The sequence below is a fragment of the Atractosteus spatula genome, chromosome 2 (assembly GCF_055471065.1).
Source record: "Atractosteus spatula isolate fAtrSpa1 chromosome 2, fAtrSpa1.hap1, whole genome shotgun sequence".
Classification (NCBI taxonomy): domain Eukaryota; kingdom Metazoa; phylum Chordata; class Actinopteri; order Semionotiformes; family Lepisosteidae; genus Atractosteus; species Atractosteus spatula.
Genome location: NC_142707.1, coordinates 22,970,016 through 22,997,174, shown reverse-complemented (window position 1 = coordinate 22,997,174; position 27,159 = coordinate 22,970,016). Strand labels below are relative to the sequence as shown.

The window sequence follows — 27,159 nt, the reverse complement described above, 5'->3', positions numbered from 1 at the left end:
CTCTGTTGGCTTTCACTGAAATGGCAAATCCCGTAACGTCCCGGGGGTCCGCAGGTTTGCAGTGATGTGAGGGAGGGATAAATTCGACCTCCAGTAGGCACTAATTCTACTGTTTGGCACTGTGTTTGCCCTTCCTCACTCAACCTGTACAGTACAGGAGATGCTATTACCAGCCAAGACATAAAGACACAACTCACATTTTTTAATTGACTAGATGTACAACAAAAATACAAAAACGTTTCAAAATATACATGAACATAATTTACTAAGTACTGTGGCTGTTATGGGGTAGTCGACTTTTTGGTACTGAAAGACAAGAGCCTCTTTGATTAACTTTTTGTGTAAACACAGTTCTCTCAACTTACTGTAGTTCAGCACGCCCCATAACCACCTTGGTGAAATTGGCTAAATATAGAAAGATCTTAAATCATAGGTCTTTCATGAATTTATTAAAGTGACTGATTAAATAGCCTCATAGGGAATAACTTGTCAGAATGTGCAGATACAGAGAGAAATGTGTATTTAAACATCTTTATCCATTTATATGTCACTTTAAATTATTGTCTGTTTAATTTTACAACAGGTATTTAAAGAGGTGGATTGGTATGACTGGGTTACAATGTACCTCCAGTAAACTTAAATTTAGCTCTGTCTGAAAGCATGTGAAAGGTTACATAATGCTCTGACATACACTATATATTAAATGTGATCTTTGAAGGCTATTTCCAGATGGTTCTTATCAACTCAGTTTGTTTAACACTGGGTATCAACCTTCACTAGACAAGAACATGTTTGCACATCCTACAGGTAATGGCATCCAGATGAAATGTTCTATGTGCAGATCACTTGACATTGTGCAGAATAACACAGGACCGCTTCAGGATTGAAGGGAATTCTTTACTAAAGCTGACAGTATGATGAAAGCCATAATCAAGCAGTAGGAACATAATTGTGCAAATCTGTGAATCTGAAAACCAAGGTGCAAAACTATTGCAGTGATATATATATCTACATAAACAGCACAGCTGTGCCATTATGTAGTGTAATATAATGTTGTACTAATTATTCTGACTTAAGTTGTGCAGCTGAATATGAAAGAGAAATTTCTGTTCTTTAGATCCCTATGAAATAATATTTGATGTCTCAACAAAGCACTGATTATTAAAAAAAAACAAGAAATAAAAATGAAACAGACAAAACAAATTCTAATTTCTAGCCACCAAATACAGTATGTGTGATAAACACAATAGATAATGTTTTCACTAGAAGGCTGTGTTAGAAGGCTCAGTAAGTTGTTTTAGGAGCTATCACCAGAATGAGCAGGAAATAACAATTTAGCAATTCTCACACATATAAAGCTGTACTACAGTGGAAATGATCCTGTACGGATACATATCTGGATTGCAATTAAATAACACACAATGCATGCTCTGGTGGCACATTTGCTGGGGGGGAGGGGGGTTTGCTTTATAAAAGATCAAAAGAAAATGAAGTTGGTTTAGACATTTAAGATTATTTGAAACACATTATTTGAAAAAAGGTATATATAAGGCACCACCACATACCTTTTCCCAATACCTTGTTTGTTACTAAAAAAGAAAAATCAAAACATACTGTAAAATGCCTCATGCAATCGAACAGTAACAAAAATTTATTTGATTAAAGACATTTCACTTTAAGACAATTGTCACTATTAATATTTCTCCAGGGAATTTTAAAAAAAGATGCCTTTTAAAGCAAAGCAGAAAGATTGAAAACAATTATAAACTGAATAATCGATTCAACTTCACTGCAGAAGTTGTAATTTATAGCCAAACTTGAGATATTTTATTGGAATACCTGCAATGGTTCTGGTAAGTAATTTTTTGGGGGCTCAGCCACTATGAAGAAGAAATGAAGAGTAATGTGCAAAAATATATTTTTTCATGTCACTGTCAATCAGCTAACAAAATCAGAAATAACAGCACAAATATATTATGTTCCATATATGCCTTGGACTCCAGGAGCATTACTCCCAGTGGAGGCTCGTATAATACAGAATGAAAATTAAAAAGCTGAAAAAAAGTGAATCCATGTGGCCCATCACACTCCATTGGTTTTTCACAGGTAATTGATTCAAGAACTGACAAGCTGTACCTTGAGGCTTTGGTGAACAATGACATGCAAGATGACTGGGATTTTGTGTTGGCAGTTTAACCACCACTTTCTATATAGAGAAATGCCTCCAAATTTCAGTTGGAAAATTATCTCCACCATTTATGCCCACAGTTCCTTGTCTCCGTACCAAGTAAGAAGCAGACGGGGTTAACTTTGCCAATTCCTTTCGCTATTTTGAAGGCCTTGCCAAGCTAAGTGACCACAGTCGAGCAACGCTGTACCCTGCACTTCTGAAGATGAATAGCCTCTTACAACGAAAAAACTGTAAAGGAGATGGTCTTTCCATATTGCATATTTATCCTGATTGCAAATAAATAAATCTTAAAATTAAACATACCTGGAGCATCACTGGCAGTAATAACGACCACCCAGCTCGTAGCTAGAGGATGAAAGTACAAGGCTAGGTGCAGAGGCCAAAAAAACAACCAAACATCAAATATATATATGATACTGTATATATATACACATAAAATTAGTGCACATGGAGCTAGAGCTCAGAATACTTACTCTGTTATGACCTAGACTTTGGTTTGGTGTGACTTATATAAGACTTGCGTTGAACAAAAACTGGCAATTCTAATTTAGAATTTAATCTGGATTAAACCAAGAACAAAACCCACTCTACAACTGCAAACTAGAAACGTAGCACTTAAACTACAAAGAAACAAAATGCAAAAACAATTCAACCAAAACCAAAATGCCAACATCGATACTAGTCTGTATACTATATTTACTGATGTGTTTTACTGTACTCTTGAGATTAGTTCTGGAGCACCTTGCCTAGACACGACAAACTAAAATACAGAAGCAGAGTGCATTGCATTTACAAAACACAACAGGGAAGCCTTAACAGCATGATTCAGCATCCTACAATCAGAAGTAAATGGTCCAACATATAAGGTTGTTTCTGTTTAACTTAAACCTTAACAGTCAACAGGTCAACGAGTCAGATTACTTTGCGGTCATGAGCTTCAACAATTTACCTACTCTTGATGAGGGATTGAAGACAAAAGAGGAAAAGGTGAACCATTTTGTTCCCACATAACATTTACTAAGTGATAATGGGCCTTATATATGTCTTTGTAAAAAAAGAATGTAATGTGAACTATCATGCTCCAGTTGTTGTTCATAACATATGGTATATATATAATTTATTAATTAAATAAATAATGCTTTTAAACCAAAAACATACAGTGATATAAAATGTAACAAAAGCACAAAAAAGGATACCATAACTAAATACAGTAGATCTATAGAGTGAATATTTTACCCCAACACCATAAATATATCACTTAGGCACAGAGAAACCAGGGAGCTTTTTTGCCTACTACTTTAATTTATAGTCATACACCACCTTTAAAGAATTCTGTGAGAGACTGCAGTGAGTCGCAGAAAACAGCACTCGTGGGCTTGATAAAAACATTGGCTTAAGAAAGAACCTTAGAATAACTGCTTACTAGAGTATCTCGGCCAACTTTTGCACCTGGTGTTAACAGAACAGCCAAGTGAACTCTGATTCACTTGTACTGTGTCAGCCCCGTGTGATGTCTTTTTACAGTAATGTTTGGGTTTCTAAGTGGAGCAGACATCTACAAGTAGGCCACACTAACAGTCAATCAAACTACTGGAAATGTAAAGACCTCAATTAAAATCGCAGGATTTCTAGGTCATTTTCCAATCACCTTAATACTCTCTGTTGCAGATATTTCTTTCACCTGTTTAGTAATTTTAGAATGCTGACTGCTGAATAAACTGAAAAAGTTTAACTGTCTTTTACAAGCTATTCAAAGATAATTTCAGTTATGGCTACATATGTACTCACTGCAAATACAGTGGGTACATATTAAGTATTTCATAACTAAATATGCAAAATATCTCAAAATTTCCTAAAAAAAACTGAAAAAAAGCACATGGTACCCTGTATTTAAACAAATATCAGGGCATTAATACTTTTATATTGTTGATATTACAAAGAAAAAAAAAGTAGTATTTTATATATTATATATGTTTTTATTTAATTATTTTATAATTATACAAGAAATAACCATACACATAATAATACATACGTACATTATTAATATTATTATTAACATTATTTTGGTTTCTAGTGGAACATAAAAGTTACATCGATGCACATGTGACATGTTCACGACTGAAATAGAGAACAAAAATACAAGGGGCTAAAGTCTAAGTCTAGGAAATATGACTGTACTAATAAAACATTTAACAGAAAAGGCCAAATCATAAAAGAAAAAGACATTAGCAGTACAAATGTAGTTAAAAATTTGTTTACAAATATATTTTTTAAATTTCTTCTATTAATTACATCCAGCTTGTCAGTTCTTTTCAAATTATTTTCTGGAACAACACGAATTTCAAAATGACAACGTTCAAAAACATTAAGCCTATAAAAAGTGATTCTTTAATAAGAGGAGAGGATCCATATAAAATGAACAGTTCACTGATTATCAGCCTTTTTATAATTTTGGCTAATGAGAACAGTACTAGAGGTTCCAGTTACAATATAGAACAACTCATCCAAATGTGTTGATGCCAATTCAGCAAATTTCAGCAGAAGTAAAATGCATTCTACTCTGAGCTTGTGTTACAACAGTTATTATCAAAAAAGACTAAACCACATTGGTTCTTGCACTTTGGGTATACTAATTCCATGGTAACATAAAACTCTCAAGGAGTATTGGTAGAGGCTAGTTTCACTTTACAGAGAAAAACAGCACTGAGAGCTACAGTATGTCCCTGTGACCTCAGAGCATGTGTACTACAGTACTGTATGTGTAGTGAGGAATCTGAGGTAGACTGAAACTACAGGTACAACATAAAACTACAGTACGTTTCATAGATCTGTCACTGTCACTGATGGAATGGCATTAGTGAACACTAGGTGTCAGTGTAATAATCCTATTGAAGTCTGTTTTTTTCAACCTGTGAAATTATTTTAATAACTTTATTTATTTGGGACGCTTGTTCAAGTGAAATCATACTGGCAATCACAAAGCACAGCGATTAACAGGGATTCTGTGTTCTAATTACAGAATGAAAAATACTGTACATTTTAAGAAGTAAATTCAATCACGCAATAGTACTTCAGAGAATGGTTATACCATTGCATTAGATACTCCATTAGACCAAACAAAGCTTCTACTAGTTTTATATTGGCAGACAGTACTCTTTTCATAGTTACATTTAAAATTAACCAAATGTTTAATTTAATACATGATACAGCTACAAAAAATACCTAATGATCACAAAAATAGTCATTATGACATAATATGCTGAAATATTACACAAGATGGAAAAAGACTCTTAGAGATATTATTCAATAATGTAACATGGAGTCTTCAGGTTCACATCAGAATTCTGGAAATTCGCTTTAAAGAATTTCCAGTCACATACAGTATAAGGCACACATAGGAGACTCAGAGGAATTGACTTAATGAAGCTTTGGCAAGTTAAAATAGTCATTCGAGACTTCATATATGTCCTTGGACTTTACCACTGAATTCTTTCTGTTTATATTATTAGTTTTGTACTTTTGTGAATATACATTTCTATAATAGCAGACTTTGTCGATATTTATACACACACACAACTGTACATAATTTACTTTAATTCTCTTGGACACATTTTCTATGCTCTCCAATTATTTGATGCAGCAGGAGCTACAAGTACAGAATATTATAATCATTGGTTCTGGCATTCAGTGATTATTTTACTAGATGTCTCCTAAACCAGATGGGTGACAAATGTGCTGTAAAAACATCATTGCCACCATACAATCATCGCCACGAATTGCAGAAATCCCATCAAAGCTACTTTTAATATCTTACCAAACTGCTGAGGAGTCCAAAATTTCAGATTTCCTTATAGAAAACCAAAAGTTGTTTGAATATGCTTTTGTGATAAGTCCACTGAGTCTGAGATACATTCCAAAGCGTGGGGCTGAATCACTGCTGACAGAGGTAATTATCAAAAAAGAGCCATGATGTACTCAAGGCAAAAGAGCGTTCTTGTTTATTCAAATACAGCTTGGTTTTGTTCTCTGAAGATGAAGTTAAGATTCAATGCAGTCTTTCACTATAGCTAAGTCAGATATATCAAGAATCATGACCAATTTTTAAAACTCTTTTAATGGTGTCTGGTACTGTTAGTACAATTGTCCAACATTTATCAATCAAATACAGTCATAGACATTAAAATTTTCTCCTCATCTTGAAAAATGTAATAAGCACAATAATTATAAAATACCCTAATTTATCAAGGTTATCTCTTTAAATGTTATTAAACAAAAAATTATCCTAGCAAGTGGTAGTTAAGATGAATGGACATGCTCTTTGGAGTCACACCAATTGAAGTGAGACAAGGTAAAATAATATTTACGGTACATTTTTAGTGTAGTGTTTATAAATTCACTCAATTCACAACAAAACAGGACTGTTTGTTGGTGACCTCAGAAAAAATGTCTTTCAATCAAAAATGGTGGATTAATATTCCCTGTCACATTTTGTAACCTTGTGTTCTCAATTACATCATAAGGAGTCCACTGAAATGTAAGTAGATCAAAAAAAGGAGATAAAGTGGCAAACCTGCCTTTCCATAAATCAAGACCTTAAAAAAAAACAGGTGAATTATACTAAAATGTAAGAAGCCATTGGAGTCTTCATGTAATGTCCGGAGGCAGTAAATCCTCCAAACTCCCGCCCCCCCCCCCCCCCCCCAATTGCATTTCACAGTCATTTACCTAGCATTTGTAGAAATATACAGCAAACTGTATAACTGCCACTGACCTGAAACAATGTTAAGCTTAACTTGAAATAGAGCATGCAGAGCTATGACTATACTGTATATGACTATGTACACGCTAATGAATCATAGAATATTTCTTCAAAATCATATTGATTTCTAGACATCCAGCACTCTATGTCATTTAAGTATTAAAAAGAATCATTGTTTTTAAGGGCCACCGAACAACTTCCTGAGCTGGACATCAATTAAGAGGTTATCAAAATACTGCAAACTAATATAGTTTGTAATTGTATTAGAGGAAAGGAAGTGGAGGTACCATGGGGATCTAATGAATCGCAGGATGGAAACAATCTTTTGGCTAACCCAAACATTAGAACGTTGTGCTAAGTCACTGGGTGTATATACAGCTCAGCAAAGCGGAACACATGCTGTGTATACACGAACAGGACAGAGAATGTTCACAGACCATCTGGGAAAAATTTATTGTGTAATTCGGTCTATTACTACTGTGGTCTGGCCTAAGTGGCATGCACACAATTACAGTCCACTCGGCAAGACTACACCTGGCCACTGCTAAGAATAATAAACTTATGGAAAGGAAGCAGTGAATTCATTTCGGGTTATCACCACCATAAGCAGTTTCATGCTTTCTGTTTAGTCAGCGAGACTTTTCATACTAATACCAGGATATATTAAAAATTAGTGGGTGTAAAAAGTGTAAAAGCATTTTTGTTTCCACAATGCAACATTTAAAAAAAAATACTTTTCATTTTCAAACCAAATAGAAAATTATTTAAAGAAGCATTTCATTTATTTTAAGTTTAAAACTATTTGGGAATTTTAAACATTAAACCATAGTGGAAGCCAATTTGTGTTACTTTGTATTACTTTATTACTGTATTAGTATTAGGATCCCAAGCTTAAATAATAATCCATCTCTAAATAAAGAAAAATGGTAAATCCAATTTAGAGTCCTTTTGAAGCCTGATTTAAGTAATATACATTATGCCAGTTAAAAGTAGACACTTGAGGAGTGAGTAAGTAATCATCTACAATACATGTGTACATAACAGAATTGGGGATTTAATGTATAAAGTAACAAAGCAGAGGTTTAATGTATCAGAATAGATTTTAGTGGAAAAACCACAAATCTGTCAGGTTAACAAACATATTTTGTAATTCTAGAAGGTATGTGCCCTTGTACATTTTATATGAACTAATCCAGTTCTTTTCAAAATCCATCAAAGCCTTCAAAGAAATGGTTATCACCCTTGCCCCTCGCTCTGAGACACAGTTATTTTATTTCTTAACATGTAGTTGTTTTTAACAGCTTCACCTTGTACTTCCATGTACTGCACAAAAACAAACAAACAAACAAACAAACAAATATTTGTTGCATAACCTAGCTGTAGTAGTAAACTGTGTCATGTGTGATTAGCTAGAAAAGGAAACCAGCGCTTGAGATAAGTGCTGACAAAAATTGTCTCCCCAGTGAAGCAGCCCACTCAGTCAGCAGAGCTTAGTTGACTTTCTGTGAACCTCAGGCCCTCAAGGGGTACAATGCATTCTCACTTGCATGTGTGTCAGGACACTGGGGAAGGTAGACCCAGGACAACTTACAGTTGGATTGGTACAGTATAACAGAATCAGCCATTTAGATTCGCCGACTGTGTAATGTACTTTGTGTGATCACCAGTTGCAACCAATTGCAGTCTTTTCAATAATCTGGAAATCTGAATTCAACGTATGGATGTGTGGCAAAATAGCCCAAGGCCAATTTGAGAAAAAGGTCACTGTATTTGACAAGATCATTCACAAACTCTCAGGAAACTGCTGTTTTTCTTTCCTGGACTATTAACCATAACTTAAAAAAAACTGTAAAAATTGCCTTTTGGTTTTAGCGCTTCACAGTACATTGTTGTAGTACTAGCCCCAAGCCTTATTTCCCATGACAATGTTTGTTTTAAGTGGGTATGACTTGCATCTCAGTTGATGTACAGTACTTCACGAGAATAGCAGTTTTCCCTCTCTTTTCTATTCCATTTATCTTTGCTGACATAGTACCAGTTCATTCTTGTTTTTTTCAACTAAAAATAGAATCCCAAAATATTTTTTCTCCATGTGCACTTTAGAACAGAAGCATAAACCATTGCTAAACATGCCTTGTTTCCAGACTCCAGCGTTAACTAGCTAGTTGCCACAAACTACCAGAAGTCAAAATCAAATTTAAATTGTTTCTTATTTTCCATCAGTAGTCAATGAACCTAATATCTTTCTAAACTCTCCAATCATGTACATACTGTATTGTCTCTCTAATACATTTAAAATTGAATTAATCAACTAGATTCCCATCTCTTCAGATTTCCATTTCACCTGCTCCGCACCATGGTTGGCATGTCCTCCCTAATGGCCTCTACACTTCAGTAAAAAGGCATATCCCATTCAGAAAGTATAAACACGTACTTCACACACACAGGAACATCAGCTAGCTACCAATTGTTGTGTTGATTTATTGCCAATATCCCCTACATTTGTAAGGATAGCAATGCTAAACTGATGTCACCGCAAACCGAAAAACCAAGGGACACCTTTTACATTACTCATCTACTTTTTAAAAATCATAGCATAGCCAAGGGGCATGACATGCATGCTTGTACTGCAAACAAAGCCAGTAACAGAACCACTGTGAAAATCTAATGAAAAAATTACAATTCTAGCAGCAGCTTTGGACTTTTTTTAAAGTATGGTTCTACTGTAGAAAGTCTGGTTCTACAGTTGTTCTTTATTCTACCAGTTATAGGAAAGAAGGTCTTCATACTGAAAAATAGTGCTTTGGCCCACCCCCCAGGCCGGTGCTGGCATCAGTGCTGTGAAGTGAGCCAGGGATTTCTACTGCTGGTTGTAAGAGTCCTAGACTGCAAAATGGCAAAGATAGGATACGGTCCAGTGATTTTGAGGGTGGGGCTCACTTCTCATTCCAGATTTTCATGGTATATCTTTGGGGAAAAACAGACTTCCAAATTCTTTGTTCCAATATCCATGACCAAAAGAAAAGTACACATTATCAGGAAAATCACATCTCAACTTGGTTTTTTTTTCTTTAAAGTGGCTCAGTTCTATTCAAACCTCTCTGTATATTTGACAAGACCATTAAAGGTGGATTGCATCATCCTGTCATAGCAGTGACTTTGGTCTTTTTCTTCTCTGTCTCAGTACTTTCTCAGCATCCAGTATTCATAAATAATTCGCAGTTAGTTTAAATATTTTTGGTACTGTAACTGTTCAATTTCCCTTTTAAACAGCCAAAATGCAACAGCTTCTCTTTAGTGTGTTTTTGTAGTGAGACCTGATGTGCCACTAAAGTGTATCATTAAATTTTACTACTCTTCCTCTGCAATGACCAGCTTGTAGCTAAGTTTCAATAATATTTGGCAGGCTTTATCTGCACTGCACTATCTGCTAAACTCAAAAACGTATGCTTTGTAATAAAAGAATTAAACCTGCTTTCGTAATAATAATCACACATTTGTACTGTAAACAAAACAAAGATAAAAGAAGTAATGATTTACAATTATCTAGGCATCTACCTGGAATGTAACTTTTAAATAACCTATTGAAAAATAAGGTACATTGACAAGCTGAAGCTTCCTTTATTCCATGTCTTGTTTTACACATTCCTCTAGGTATTCATTAAGGAAGTTGTTGAAGAGTCCATCCCATCTTGAACTACAGGGATGTGGTTTATGTAATTGACTCTAAAACTACTCTTGGGAAAATGCCTTATACAATTCTACCTTAAGACATTACACTGGCATCTCCTATAATATTCATCATTATAATCTTTACACTTTTATAGACTAACCCTCACTGTGTTGTAGAAGACTGCTTCATTCACTTAAAATAAATTTAATGAACAGATCATTAACTGGGAAGACAATTCAATGATTAAATGATTTACTTTAGGTGCTGGTAATTTCAAGTTGCCACTGTCAATGACTGGACGTTTCAGCTCACTCTGCTTCAAATCGTCAAATCTGAGGGTGTATTCAGTTGTATGATTATATCTTTCCTGCCCAATACTTGCACTAGTTTGGTTTTATTGGCTGTCTTGTTCTTTCTTTAATTTTTTCTTTTTTCAAATCATCATGATCTGTTTCTCAGAGACATATAGAAAATGGCATCATTAGTCTGGAGAAGACTGACATTCATGCCACTGCCTTGCCCTTGAAACTGATATCTTTTAATGGAGATCATAATCTATGAACATCACACTCTCTGTGATGAGTAGTTTCATCCAAGGAGGAAGGAAGGCCTTAGCATTGCTGCTTCGCAAAACTAGGGCCCTGGGTTAAATACCGGACCTGGGGCGCTATCTGTTTGGAGTACAGATGTTCTCCCCATGTTTGTGTGGGTTTCCACTGGGTGCACCTCATAGTCCAAAGACATACTGGCAAGTGTCAGTGAGTGTTTTTGTCTGTATGTATCCTGTGATGCACTGGTGTCTCATCCAGGGTGTGCCCTACCTCACACCAGTTGCTTGCCAGGATAGGCCCCAGGTCTCTCACAACCCTGAAGGGGTTAGAAAATGGATGGATGGATGCATCACATGATGCAAAATTGATAAAGAGATCATGTAAAATCACACACTGTCTAAAGTCCAAAGGCTACGAGTCAAGCTGCCAGAAGAAAAGGACATAAAACCAGCAATAAAGCTTCGAACTGGAAGGCAACAATTACTCTATGTGTGCTTGCAAAATGCTGAACACTTGCAGCTGTCACATCAGAGAACAAAATCAATTACACCTACGTACCCAAAGAAAAGGTCATGAACCATTTGATGGTAAGGCTAGATTCCAGATGCTATTATCCTCAAAAGAGCTAATATGCCAGGCACAGTAGCAATGACAGAAAGGGTATAACTTAGATGGGCTGGTCATTTGGGCCAAATGCATGATACAGTATGAGAACACCCAAGATGGCATTCTACATTCAGCTGAAATTGGTAAATGCTATTGTGGGAGATACAAGGACTGCCTAAAGATAAGCTTAAAGCAATAACACATGGGAGGAAGATGTTCATGACTAGAAGTGGCAAAGGATGATCAAACTAGTCAGAAGAAAACCAAAAGGAAATTGACTAAAGAAAAATCCATAGCTTAAACCACCATACAATGTCCTGAGTGCAGGAAAGCATTCCTTGCTGAAACCGGACTTCATAGTCACACAAGAAGCCACGGCTACAAGTACTGGAGATGAATCATAGACTGTTATTATTCACAATAACAGACATACAGCATCATCATCTTAAAATACTGCTGGACCAGGCCAGGCCTTAGTATAACTTCATACACACTATCTGAGAAAAACAAGTTTATTTTTTCTTCTGAAAGGGAGAGAGTGAGTAATCAGCAGGCTATAAACTGAACAGCATCCTCTTATTCCTTGAAAAAACACACGAAACAGAAGATGAGCATGCTTTACCTCTCATACTATGTAAAACCAACATCACTATGGCTTTCATTGAACATTATGGGACAAAACAAGTAGTTGTGCAAGTGAATAACTATGACACTTATCTAATCGTCATCTCCCACACTGAAACCTTTTGCAGTACTATGTCAAAGACAATAATTCTAAATGGTTTAAGAAAAATAACATTTACATAGCGGATTATAGTCTTATTGTGCTTATTATTGGGCATATTGTACAATATGCTGGTTCAGACCTACAGAACAGAGTAATATATCCTCTGGGAATGGTCTGCAAATTACTTTAGTCTGCCCAGACTTTTAAGATTGGCATGTTGACTCCACTATGGCTTATAATATTAGAATTTATAATAGGCAGTCTCCTTTTCACATACGACTGGAAGTCACTGCACAATAAATCTGTCTCAAACTGGCCCCTGCTGTCAGAATATATAGGAAGAGCAGATGACGGCTAACATAAGCACACTAAATGAACAAGACAAGAAACTTCACTTCCGGATATGAGGTAAGAAAAGGCAACTTTCCTGTCTTGGCGTAGAAAGCTCTACTTAATGCCTGTAATATTGGGAAATGGACGAGGCTGTCAGCCTTAAAAACGCTTTTATGCCAATAGAGAGCAGGTTTTAGTGGACTATAAAATACATTCAGAAAGACCAGCTCAGGAACATTCATAACATGGTTAAAGAAATACGTAATGGCAATAATAACAATAATGTTATTATTTTGACAGAGGCAATATTCAAATTGTGTCGACAGTACAGCCATTAAGAAAACCATTTTGTTTTATCCACTCCTGAGAGTTACTGAGATTCTCTATAGAAATTCTGTATTTTGTGCTTAATGCATCTTAGCTTCTTCTGTTGTTCTGGAATACAAATGTAAACAAGTACATTTAGAACATGTATTTAAAACAATTACCATATATTACCATATACAGTATATACCATGCATCAAACTATGCAGACATGTTCTCAGAGCTGATACACTGACTTTTTCAAGAAAGATGGTAACCTTAAATTTCATAACTACTGTATTATCATCCAAACAATCTAGATAGGTCTCCTCTCATTAGCAACCTTATGTTCTCATGTATATTTGTTCTAATTCTTAGAACTGATTAACGTTAACATCTAACCCTATTTAAGGGTGTGTTCTGCTGTTTAGGTCAAACAAGCATTTAATACAGTATTGCTTATCTTTAACAATAACTGGAGCTTCCAGTTCAATGAAGATTAAGTGAAAAAAGCGAAGAGTAAAGACATGGGTGTACTGCATGGATGAGCTTCAGTTCAGGAGAAAGGACTATGCAGTTGTTAAATGTCTTGACAACTTTTTTAGTTAGGAAGCTACTAAAAAGATGAAGGAATCACCACTGTGATTCCTCTGTGGTTGGTTTACTTCTGTATACATGGATAATTTATAGCCATGTATTTACTGTAGTGCTTTCAAACAAATAAGTGCAGTATCCATATTTATAAATAGGGCAAAAACGCCTCTATGATCCCTTCTTGTCTCAGCTCTGTCCTAAGGCTCTCACAGAAGGGTGCAAATTCAGCAAGACTGAGGTTTCTCCTTGAAAAACTTTGGCATTCCAAGAGGAAATGCTGATGGCTTATTTGGTTAGTGCAACTGTGTCAGTGTGATGATGTGATCTGGACTAACGTCTGACATCACCAAAGCTTATTTCAGCCGTGACCTAGGTATCTCAACTGAGGTTTAATCTGTAACACATTCGGCTTTTAAAAGGCACAGTGTGGGGTCTTCAACACATTGCCAATTTGAGAGCTGCCTCTGCTAAACTGCTGATCCTGACTTGAGGTATCATCTACTGAGATGACTTCATGGATCTCTTAGGGATTTAATTTGACAAAAGGGGGAGTCCTGCAGCTTAATAACACTGATGTGGTTTGTTAAAGATAAAAAGGCACAATGAAAAAAATACACCTGCTGTCCACAATTTCTATAGCTATTCTGTTCAGGGCACAGTTAAGGGTTTTGTCATTAAATGTGACCTTTTCTACACAGCAAAGAGAACATTTAAGTAATTTGTATTTCACAATTTTGTATGGGATCTCAGTAACAACACATATACAAGGTCAGGCAATACAATGAAACTTTAAGACAGCCCACCGGCAGTCTTGTTAGTTGAAAATATAAAACTGATGAATAATGTGATAAAATGCCCCTAGGTACTTTGTAGAAAGAAAGGCATTCCTTATTTGCAGGTGAAAAAAATTAACTTTATGACTTTAGCAAAATACATCAAAACAGCATGAGACTGCAGATTTGTACAAGTAAAGCCTAGATTTCTCAAAATACTATTCTCCAATTAAAAAGTCCAACTATGCAAACTGAGGCTAAAGGTTATCAATAAAGGCTCAGTTCTGTGTGAAGCTTTATGAGAAATTCAAAAGGAGATTCACAAACTGTTCTTTCAAATAGCTGTTTTTAAGTATTTCACATTTCAAAATAAATTGTCTAATAATTATCTAATAAGCTTCTGCGCAAAATTTAAGAAAATTAAAAACATCACATTTATCAGTTTGTATTAGCACTGATTAACTCAAGAATCATCTAATCATATTTTAAAAACAATCTTTGTTAATTCTGGGAATATAGAAAATAGAACAATTGTACAATAACACAACAATTTAAACTGTCTGAAAGAATAAACCCAGATGAAACAGATGGAAAAGAAAAAGAAACACTTGACAAACAAGATACAATTGAAGCTTTCATCTTTTGTAGCTTGTGGGTCCATGGAAAAGTACAGGAGAACTACACATAATTCTGGGCTTGCTAAAGAGAAAAGCACTCAGAATTAAGTAACACAGAACACAATATTCCTTGGCCCTTTGTCTGAGTATGGCCATTAAACACTGAAGAGTTCCATCCTACATATGTCAGAGGTCAAAACAATGAACTGGAAGAGACACTTTCACTTCCTTTACTTGTGAACTGGTAAAGAGTTGCTCTGTGCAATTAGGTGAAAGGTTAAACAAGCAAGGTCTGAATGGCTGAACTGCTGCTCTAACTCAGATAAGTCTGCTCTTGAGCAAAGTTTTAAAAGGTCAATCCTGGGTCAGGGCCACTGCCAAAGTATTGAGTTAAAGAACATGCAGTATATTAGCTGCTGAAGATTACCGCCTCATTTACTCTATAGTTTCTCATCCATCAAAATGCAGATATTCCATTGCTATTCTTCAGCAGCACCCTTATGACAGACAAAACAAAAAAAAGAGAAATATTGACTTCCCTGTTTTTTTACACTGTATTCCAAAATTACCTCTGATAATTGACAAAAAATGTCTGTGCCTTCAACTGTATTCACTTCCTTTTATAACACTCCCATGGCAACCAATTCAAAGAATGTTTTCTTTCTTATATCTTTCCAGGTTTTTAAGCATATGTTATAAAAAATAATAAGGTAAAGTTTCCTTCATAACATTAATACTACCACAATGTTGTGTCTAGCCTATGAAGTGATATGTCTATTAAGAATTAAACATGTTCATTCCTGTACTAAATTACCAATATTCAAAATACATTTGATGGAGTGAATGCTTCGTGAGGAATTGTCCTTCAGGCAAACTTCCACCTCAAATTATATGTTGTTGTTTTCATTTTCTTGTGTTATTTCTTTTCCATTTGTTTTTGTTCTGTTTCCTGTATCTGATGTATTACTGTAAAAATGCACTCATGCTTGTTTTTGTTTTGTTTTTGTTTAATGCAAGTTAATCAGCTCAGCAAAGTTTATCATGTGTTTTTTTTTACTTCCCAATTGCAGCATTTTTAAGCCAGGTTGAGAAGGACCTTTTGATTATTTTTGTTTATTGGTGATATCAGCATCACAGTCTCAAAGGTACTGTACAATATATATAGATGTGGAGGTGGTTCACATGGTAGAATCTTGAGGTAGTTACAAAAGGGTAAGGCGTTTAATAACATAATTATATGCTAAATAGGAGTAACCAAACCTTTCTGTCCAAAGTAACAAAGAAGTCCAGTATGTGGATCAACACTTTACTACTGTGAAGTAGTTTCAGCGCATATATTTTCCTCAGTATGGCATGACTGTGGAAAGAAGGCTGATGTAAGGAACCTCATAAGAGGCATGATCGTTGATACATTATATCTGCCTCAGGTCCTGTGATGAAGGCAATAGCAGACCTGGCTAAGTTGTCAATCCAGACAAACCCGAGAGTGGGTGAAGAAAATAAAACACTAACACAAAGTGTAATTGAAATAGCAAAAGGTTACTGAAATGCTGTATAATTTTCATACAGAGTTGCATCCTTTGTTGTTGGCTGAGTAATTCCAAATCTCCACACATTTGTGAACATCTAGAGCAACTAATAATGCAACATCTTACAGCTATAATCACTGTTGGAGGTAGACCATTAAAAAGACTCGTCTAATTTATTTACTAATTTATTACGGAATACATAGGGAACTAGACATACACATATATACATAAACACCTTAAAACATAAAGGTGTGTCTGTACTGGATTCAAGTTATTCGGCCAGATACTCTAAAGCCAAAAGATGTCCAATATTTATGCAAATCCGGTTCTGTGAAATCAGGTGATTCTGCATCAGTGAAAAAGTATGCAGAGTCATTTACAGGAATGCAATGTTAATTCGACAAGCAATAACAATTAGGAATGCAACCCACAGATTATTAAGAACACCCTGTGTACATTCAGCTGGATAACATTCAAAGCTTTACAAAATAAACAGTTTAAACATGTATATTGTTAAGAAACAGTGTTGGGTAAAAAAGGGAAAAGAAGCCGCCTTACCAAATTAATGAGCTGGGTGTGTACAATGTCTTCTACCAAGGCTGCTGTCTCATGAAGAGGCCGGCGGGCATCCCCGAGTGCAAACCTGAAACAGAGAATGTGTTTAACACCATGAGCTCCAAACAGTGCAGACTGATCAAGAGACAAATAACTAGTTGTGGGTAGAAAGTTTTGAACCAATAAAGATTTTTGCCTTGCCTAGAGTTGTTAGTAAAACTTTTACATGTGTACACTCTCGTGAAAAGGTTAGACAAACCAAGTAACAAAGCTCTTTGTAAGTAGTTTGTGTTTTTGATGTACTATATATTTATATTGTCAAATTGAAGGTCTCTTCCTGCATGTGAAGGCATCACCCAGATAGAGATTTCTTCTAAAGATTTTTTTTTGCACCCCATTCATACTCCAGATTGAAGACCACCTAGTATACCCAAAATTGTGATCTAATTGGCTAAAATTTAATCAAAACGCCTTTCAGGAGATAAAATACCATGTACAAAGAGACATATGAAATGGGAATAAATGATGTGATGAGAAGAGGCGATAATACCTGAGCAGAACTAAAAACAAGGTGGATATCTCATTCCTTGTAATTGTTTAACACTGTACTTCATGTAGTTCTAAACCTATTTAAAATCATACTCTTTCATTTACTTGCTTTGACAGGGCTCACATTTAAATGTGGCTTACTCACCACTTTGTCTTATGACATTTTGAATGAAGTCCTGTCTGTCCCCGTTTGACTCTATGCTGAATAAATGACATATGAAAGGTTAATATGTTTGACTACAGGTTCTGTTTCACTGATTCAACTCCAGACCTCGGGGGCTACCTGCGTGGAGTTTGTATGTTGTCCACATGTTCGCTTGAGTTTCCTCAGGGTGTTCTGGTTTCTTCTAGTCCAAAGACATACTGGTAGGTTAAATGGTTTCTGTGTGTGTGTCTGCGTCTGCCCTTTCATGGACTGGCGTCGATTCCCCCCACTTTTTCACACTGAACAAAAGGCTCCACAGCTGAAACTTTGTGTTTCTTTTCTTCTATTTTCAGCATGAAATAAACCTTTGCGTGTTCCTTTGTTAACTTTATCACACATGTTCTTTTCGATATCCCTCTACCCATTCACTGGGCAGCATACTGTAGTGGTTAGTCTCCTGACTCAGTGCTCTGGTACTTTGAGCAAGGTACCCTAATTAACCCTACTGTATGTGTACCTGTCTACCCATTTGTATGCAATTGGCTGAGATAAACTGGCATCCTATCTGGGGGGCAGTTATGTGCTGTCTGTTCTCTTTAACACCATGGAAACCAGGATAAGCTTTGGCACCATGAACCATGAACCTTCATACAGTAGCTTGAATATGGAAATGAATGATGTACACAATCACTAGTCCAGGTGTCCATACTCCCCATGTTGGACTATGACAATATGCCTTTAAGAATGGTCTCTTCTGATAAGATTGATCACTTCTGTCTCCTATTATACTATTCAGTGTGACCTTTATTCTTTGACTGATTATTTTTCTTATGCATACTAGACCAGGGGTTCCTAATTCTGGTCTCTAAGGTCCAGAATCCTGCAAGTTTCCTGTTTCAGCTGAATGTTGAGAAGGGATACATTTTTAAATATTTAACCAGATAAAATGTTCTCCCACATGAAGTGCTGTTTATTTAGTGCTCTTCCAAGAGAAACTTCCTACTTTGGCCTCTGGTCACTAGGTGAAGCAAATCTCCGGAGGAAGCTAAAACTATCCACCTTTGTCTCCTGAAGTGTTTACAATTGTGTGACTAAATCTGCACTTTCACTTTTTTGTTCTTTTGCTTCTTATTCTGTGTCATTTTGGTGCAAAACGTCTCAATATCCTGACTTTTCTTCTGCCTGGTTAAAGAAAGGATTATTATGACTAAAACTTTTTAAATTATTATACATTAGCTCTCAAAGGGACCATACACATTACATACAGCCGCACCATCTTTTGTAATGTCATAAATAGGCACAATTAATCTGATCACGTTTACTATGAATGAAGGCAGCAAGCTATCATACAGTTTAGTTATGTAAATGTGAAATTTATTGTGCCTCAATCTCAAGACAAATGTGCTAAAATAAGCAATGGAGTATTTAGACTGTGAACAATCACTGCTACCATGTATACTGAAAGTAACACTATGAGAGACACTTTAGAGGCATCTGCATAATTTAATTCTGGACAACTTACCTGTGAAATTGTGAATGGTATTGAACAATGTATGTTTAGTACAATATATGGGGGCAACTGGCAGAACACTTATGTCAATAATTTCACAAAGAAAACAGTTTTTTTTAAATCATGAAAGCTATTTATTCAGTTGTAACTCAAGCACTTTTCAACCACCATAATAGGGAAGTGAAAATACATTTCAAAACAAATTCAATTTGATAATGTAGTGCATTACAAATATGCTTTAATGCAAAGTAACTTAAAATTTGTGGCCATTTGTACAGTTGAGTGTTTTATTGCAACAGCCTGATTGAAGTACCTTGCTCAAGGGTACAACCAGCTATGCCCTATCTGGGATTGATCTGAACCCAGTTCAGATCCCTAACTTTTATTCCACACTGCTGCATACTCAAGTTTTCCTTTTCCTAATTTTGGTATTTTCCTCATAAACGTTTCTGTGTATTTCATAACCATTTTTGGCACTCCTTAGAAAGGATTTAGTCTGAAGATATGTGTCAGCAAGAAATGAAAAGCAGTGTGAAATGTATATTTGCATTTTTAAAAGCTCCATAACAAATGTAAAGTGCCTTTTATGCTGCCTTTTTATATAGACAGTTTTTACACCAAAAAGCAATGAAATGTAACTATCATTAATCAGACTGTCTTGAAAACAATCCTTCAGGAGTTCCACAGAACCTGAAAGATTTTTTTGAAAGATTTGTTTATCTGTAAGACAGGATCACAAAATTAATCTGTCAACCACATTTGTTTGGGGATGACTGACATTTTAGAAGTGTAATTTATTGACACCAATATGATACAAAAATGTTGTTTTATTCCCAAGCTAATCTGAAAATGATAAACATATTATCTCTTTGCCTGTTTCGCACCAAAATGAAAGCAACCAGTCAAAGGGCGAACTGAATGTTCAGTTTTTTTAATTAAAATCTGCAATTTCAGTAACTATGAAATAATAAATAATGAGAATGTACCTGCTGATAATCACAAATTCACAGACATACCCTCAGTGCACACAAGAGGTATTCGTATTATATTCTCAAAATGGATAACTGTAACTATGCTACTGTTCAAGCATGTGGTACATCAAAGACTTAATTTTAAAACAAGTCAATAAAAGCATAAAAGAGAGTTTTAAATGAGTGAAAAAACAAAGCTAAGAAGTCAAAAAGATTTTCAAGGCTGTTAAAAAAAATTAGATCGAGTCATGAAAGGGTGGTCATTTTATTGCAGCATTTATCAGCCATTCATAAACAAAAAATGTTTTACATATGCTTTTACACAACAACAGTGAAACCTGACAGGATGTGGAGCAGCCACAACTCAGCCCATATTCATCAAAGTCGCTTTCCAGCCTTTTTATTTTTTCTCTCATTTTATCACATAAAAGGGGTGTCTTTCTTTGTTCTTCTTGTTGGGTAAAAAATTTGTAGGTAACATTCATTAACTTCTGAGGAAAGAAACTGATAAAAAAGCATCATAAGCACCTGCACGTACTCAGCAATGCTATGAGTATCATCATGTGAATTAAAATGCATATGCATACAGTAGGCTAGCTATGTACTGTATACAGCAGGCTGTGCATGCAAACACCAGGTAAGATGCTTCAAAATGACTTTAGAATTCAGGCTCCATAAATGTTTGTAGACATGTGTTCAAACTAGGATGTCCTATGAACAAAAAGACTGAACAAAAAGGAAGTGGTTATGAATGATAAAAATAGGAAAGACCTTCCTTAAGAGGTTTATGGAAAGAAACATGGCATAGGCCACATTTACCAAGGAATTTATAACAAAAATATATTTTTTAAATATACTCTAGAAAGTTTAATTCTACAAACTCTATTAGAAATGTCATAATTTTCTTAACAAATTTGTTAAACTAAAATTCTAATTCGTTATTAGCAGCAATCACATTGTTAGTGATGGTAATAGTAATCATCTCACTGTGTGGCTAAACTGTATTACAGTATATATTAATAACCTATAAAATGCATCGAAATTTCAAAAAATGTTCTGTAAACTGGAGTGTACATGTTATTAAGTTACATCTTGAAGTAAAAATACAGTGAAAGACACAGTGAATTACAGGACTAGTACACAATGCGCTTGAACAGCAAACAAGCAGCAAAGCAAAGAATTAAAAAACAGCTGCTTGTGACCAAATGATTACCATCACAGACATTTTAACATTAAATAGTTATGTGGGAGTTACGTTCCAGATTTTTTCTACCAAACAGTGGAGTGAGCTCACATAGTACTGGAAGTGAAAAATTAAGAAGAAACGCCTATAATTCCTAATCATTAATGAAATGTCAGCTGAAAAGTTGGACATGAAAAAGTAGAAGCTGAAAAACTGACAAATACAGTATGGACTGCAACAGTAAAACTAGATCTGCACTGTTACGTTATTGAGAATTCCTTGTCTTTTAAATTTCATATTCCTGTAATGTTTATGTTTTGAGTACGTGGAATGGGTCTGTGAATGAGTGTGTGAATTAACAAATAAATGCCAAATACTGTCTTTCCAAGAAGCTGACGTCAGTATTTACGAATTCATGTCATCAAATACATTTATGTATAGCTCCTAGGAGCTGTTAAGTAATGAGGAATCATATCATATATGTCTTAAGCTGTATAACTTGCTTATATTGCCCATTCGACTGCAATGCAATGCGGTATCAGACATTATATTTATATCTTAAAAACTACCAGAAAAATTGAATTTCTAGGCCTAGCAGAGGATTCCCTCATCTGTTGTCACAGTAATCAGATATTACACATCTCTTCTGCTGTAAATGTGTCTTATCACTTACCAATTTGCAGTCACAGAATGTTGTTTACAGTTCCTTAACTTTCTATTCGCTGTTTTTTTTTTCCCACACCACCTCTGCCAAACACTTTCCCACATTCAGAGAGCTCGATATCAGCACAGTGGTTTCTTCAGAAAGATCAAAAGACCACGGCACTGGCCACAGACACTTCCTTTTACTCTTTACTCACAGAGTAATGCAGTATTTCAAGGTTACTAAAAAAATGCTGCTAAAAAATAGCCAGGGTAAGAAACTTTTTTGTTAAACAGAAATAACTTTGGATTTCTAATTCCAAATTTATTTTAAATACTGCAAGAAATGTCTTGTAGCTTGCATAGTATTTTCATGCCTTACAGCAGAAGCCGTCCTTCTATGCATCAGTCTGTCCATTTCTAGAAAACCTGAACTCAGGAAACCCCTTACAGTATGTAGAAATTAAACTTCCATTTCTATTCTAAGAGCTTTAAATTCAGCAGTTTCACATTTATTCTTTTAAATCAGATAAGAACTAGGAAATGAAGCACAAACAGCTCTGCCTTTAATTCCTCAGAAAATTCATCAGTACATTTAGAGTCTGAGGCCTGGTGTCTTATTGCCACGAACTAAAAATCTTAAATGATTCAAAATGTTAAAAACAAAACAGTTAAAAACATCCCTTCATGAAACAAAAGTATAAAATGCAAAACATCTTAAATAAGAAATTAATGACTAAAATAAAAGAAATCCATCCAGGAATTGCATTTTACACTGTACTTGGCACTGTTCACAATTTCAAATATTATTAAACCACAGTCGATGCTAAGACCAAGGCGATCATCGCAGGTGGTCTAAAAACATTTTGAGCATGTTGAGCTCCAAGCACACCTAAACACAGGAAATCTGATCTGCCTCCATCCACTCTTGATGAAACAAAGAACTGTGTGTAGGAGGAAACTGATTTTTAAAAAAATATGCATGACAGATGGACTACCCTACACTAAGTTATAAAACCAAACAAATGTTTTTTTTAGAAAGGGCTTATTTAGTAAAAAAGAACCAAAAGGATTCTTCAGAAGTTTTCAGATTTGAATATATATTTTTTTCATTTAATGAAAATTTCCTCTTTTTACACGTTATAAAACAAAGAACTGTTAAGGCACTGCATTCTGACAAAAGTCTACATAAATAAATTAAAAAAAACAATAAGAGTTCTCGCAAAAAAAAAAGTAATTCCTTAAAGTAAACTATTTTGGAAGCCAAGTATTTTGATATGTTGATTAACAACAGGAGTACAGTTTCCCTTTGTTATCCAAAGATCTGTACTCAGTTTTTATGTCTTAAAGGTATGTGTGTGAGGGTGATTCACTGTTTTCAGATACTACAGGATCACTGGCAGGGAAGCACAGTTAATGATCGACAGTACGTGTTAAGTGATTAAAGAACATGATAACATAAGAAAGGTGGAAAACGAGAGGAGGCCATTCAGCCCACCTGCCCCTTTAAGGACTGACTAAGACAAGAAGATACCTTTAATCCACAGAAAGGCTAATACAGTATATACTCTTAACACTATTTTCTAGATGATGTTCACATTTTCATGTTTCTTTTCCTAGTTGCCTAAACAGATTTTCTTGTGATCTACTACGTACATACAGTACATATGCAAAATTGGACAGATTTTCACTTTATCAAAGGGCAGTCTGAGTAACAGTAACAGTTAAATGACTTTGTCTGTCCACGCTTTCTAATGCTGGTAAAAGTTCCTAACATGCTGTACAATTATAGCATCTGGAGATTACTACAACTCTAATCACTGACCTCTTGGAGTTAAAAAAACGCCTCCTTGGAGCAGATCTCTACCATAGCCCCTGTCAATTAACTTTTACTACATCCCTGTTTCATTTCTTTTCTTCACATAAATACATTTTTAATGTAACAAATCCTGATGACTGCCAAAGGAAAATCTATAATTTACTCCAGTTGCATAATTTATTCCATTTGTTTAGTCACAAAGGGCTTCAGTTTTGACCAGGAAACTATCGAGACAACTGTCTTTCTAGTGCTTGCAGACTGGACACTGATCAATCATTTCTCCCTCAGCAAAATGAGGAAAAAGTTTTTCTGTAGTCTCAACAACGCCTCCAAAATAAAGTGCAGTTTATAGGGCTGGAGGAAATTCAGTTTCAGAGCCCCATCAAAAGACTTTGATAAAAGCAATTAGGGGGAATGGAAAGAAAAACATAAAATGTATCAAATACATAGTGCAATAAACATGCCTATAATTGTGAACATACGGCCTGCTCTAAACAAGTGCCTTTAACATTTAGTCTTTTCCTTATTTCTACATTCCATATGATACAGCTTTATTCATAAGTGCTTCACGTAGTGTACTGCAGACCCAGCCCTTCCGTTTGAGTGAGCGCAGCCCATGACTCCGTTCCTTTCCATTCACACGTGTATTTATTTTTAAAGCAACACAATTTGTGTTAATGTTAGCTGAAGCTGCTGAATTGAGCCCATCTAAGTGGATTTATACAGTGTGATGAACCACACACTTAAAAATCTTTTTGTGTACAGTATAAATTCTTCAGTGCCTGGTAGTGTATATTTGTTTGTGGTGGAGCAGTGTTCTCTACATCTGTCTCTCTTAATATGGTTAATACTGCAGAGCCCTGCACCACCCCATAGGAAAGGCGCCTGCTGAAAGAATGATACTCTTGCACATGGCAAATAGTGACTTATGGATATGTCAGTAACGATCAAAAAATATGCAAAATAATGTTCTTATTTTTGGAACAAAGATATATTCAATGATCTAAAAATTGGATCTCTCAAGAACAGTGCTCACATATTTGGATTTCTACCATTACAGTATGTGTTATTAGCTCTTAGAGTACATTAGTGGGACTTTTTGCTAGACTCCATAAAAGGGTTAAAAAACAAGTTAGGACATTATAATAATAGCAGATCATGTACAGTATGATCACATACAGTATAACCACCAATGGCAGAACTCCTGCAAATCTCATACTGCAGTAGTATGTGCAACGTGCTTCTTAACAGGAGTTTGGTATCTCAGACAATCACTATTTCTGTTACACTTGTCTAAATGCATGAACACAATAGCCAAGCACCATCTTTCAATAAAGCAACTTTTTAATGTTATTTAGAATTTCAAATGTAAATCTACAATTATTTTCACTTCTACTACAGTCCTGTGCAGCTTTTAAATTGGCTCCTACCTGACACATGCAGAACTTCAGAACTGGCAAAGACACAACTGAAAGAATTATAAATTTATACCAAAATGGCACTCTTTATACAAATTAGGAATCCACAGAAATAACAGATTTGTTAGAGGAACAAGAATCAAAACAGACACATAATGCTATTATAATTTTCAAAATCCCTCCTCTTGCTCCTTAAGCTCTGGACACGCTGGCTTATGGTTACTGTAATTCTGCAGACAGTTAAAACACCAGGGGCTGGAAGAATAAAATCTTTACCACAGTGCTAATTTCGACCAGGGCTGCACAATCTTCAATCTGTCACAGTCCCTTTCCTTCTGGAAACTGTCAATAATGTTGAAATGTTGAGGGTCGAAATGTACAGTGCGTATGCATACTGTAGAATACATCCATACAAATGCTCATTATATGTGAATATAACTCATAATAGGTGCATATGGAAACACGCACATATAAATCAGAGATCTGTTTTTTTATTTTTCCCAATTTTATTGGATTGGGGGGGGGACTTCATTTTCAGCTCAAGATTTTTTTTCCCCCGCAAGTGGGCATAAGGATTCAACAGCCCTGGTTAAGTCCATTTTTTCTGTATGTAGTGACCTTATTTCATGAATATTTATTGTACGTTTCTTGTCGGAAAAAAAAAAGTTTGTTTCAATGAAAGTACACCCAAAAACAGATTTTTATTACTACAGTGCCCATGTCTGTCGCAGGCTAGAGCTAGGCTAAAAACAGCAGTGCTAGTCCATCAAGACTAATGTCTGGGCATTGCAACAATGCTAGATTTGTGTTTTAATATTGTAGCACTGTTTCTTGTTAATAAAGTGATATATGTTTTAGATTTTTTGTTTGCGATGATAGCAAAAAATATCTTACTATAATATCTTTCCGTTATGAGACATTTATATTTGCAGCTGTTTAAACAGTCCAAGTATGTATGAAGCTTACAGTAAGTGAATTTTTCTATGCTAAAATGTATGTCATGTATTTACTGGCATAAGTACACATATTTAGAGTAGAGATTTAGAGTATTTAGAGTTTTATAAAGTACAGGTTACTGTGATTTTGTTTATTGACAGTGAATACATTTTAATTCTTTCCTTGGGGAGAGGGGACTGATAGCTTTAAAAGCAGGAAAAGTGCGTGATTAAAAAGGTTTTGTTGCTATGTGTAAATCAGACACATATGGTGATCACTGCATGTCTCTACATAAGGCACAAAGAATGACAATGATGAAACAACACTTATTAGCAGAACTAGCTTTCATCTGAAATAGCCATTTACATGTCTGCCAGGGGAGGGGAAAAAGTTGGTTTTTCTGTAAATTCACCACATCCCTTTTCATTACATGAGTTTAGCAACAGTTTATAAAAGGAAAATAATAGTATTTAGCTCTACTTATTGTATGGTGATGTTAATTACTGCATGATTTTAAAAAATATAACTTTAATTAACACCAAATTCCATCTCACACACAGCATTGTAGTGATATACTGTACTGTATTGACTGCTCTTACATGTAGACTGAGCATATTCTCCCAGTTTGACTGTCATAACTGAATCCAGAGTGATGGAAATCTACAAACTACTGCCAACCCAACCTTCCCACCACCACTCCCCAGAAATGGACAGAATTAGATGACATAACTATGTGACAGTTATATCTGCCAGTTTAATATATTTGTACCACAGA

The 27,159-nt window shown here is 35.3% G+C and overlaps 1 protein-coding gene across 5 annotated transcripts in view; it reads right to left on the bottom strand.

Annotated features, from left to right (window-relative positions):
* The window catches only part of supt3h (SPT3 homolog, SAGA and STAGA complex component), a 234,686-nt gene that overhangs the window by 104,613 nt on the left and 102,914 nt on the right, over positions 1-27,159 (bottom strand). For all 5 annotated transcript variants that reach the window (XM_088935110.1, XM_088935085.1, XM_088935102.1 and 2 more), the window contains one exon: positions 17,215-17,299. In XM_088935110.1, coding sequence (XP_088791236.1) covers positions 17,215-17,299 — 85 coding nt within the window. The remainder of the gene's footprint in view (positions 1-17,214; positions 17,300-27,159) is intronic.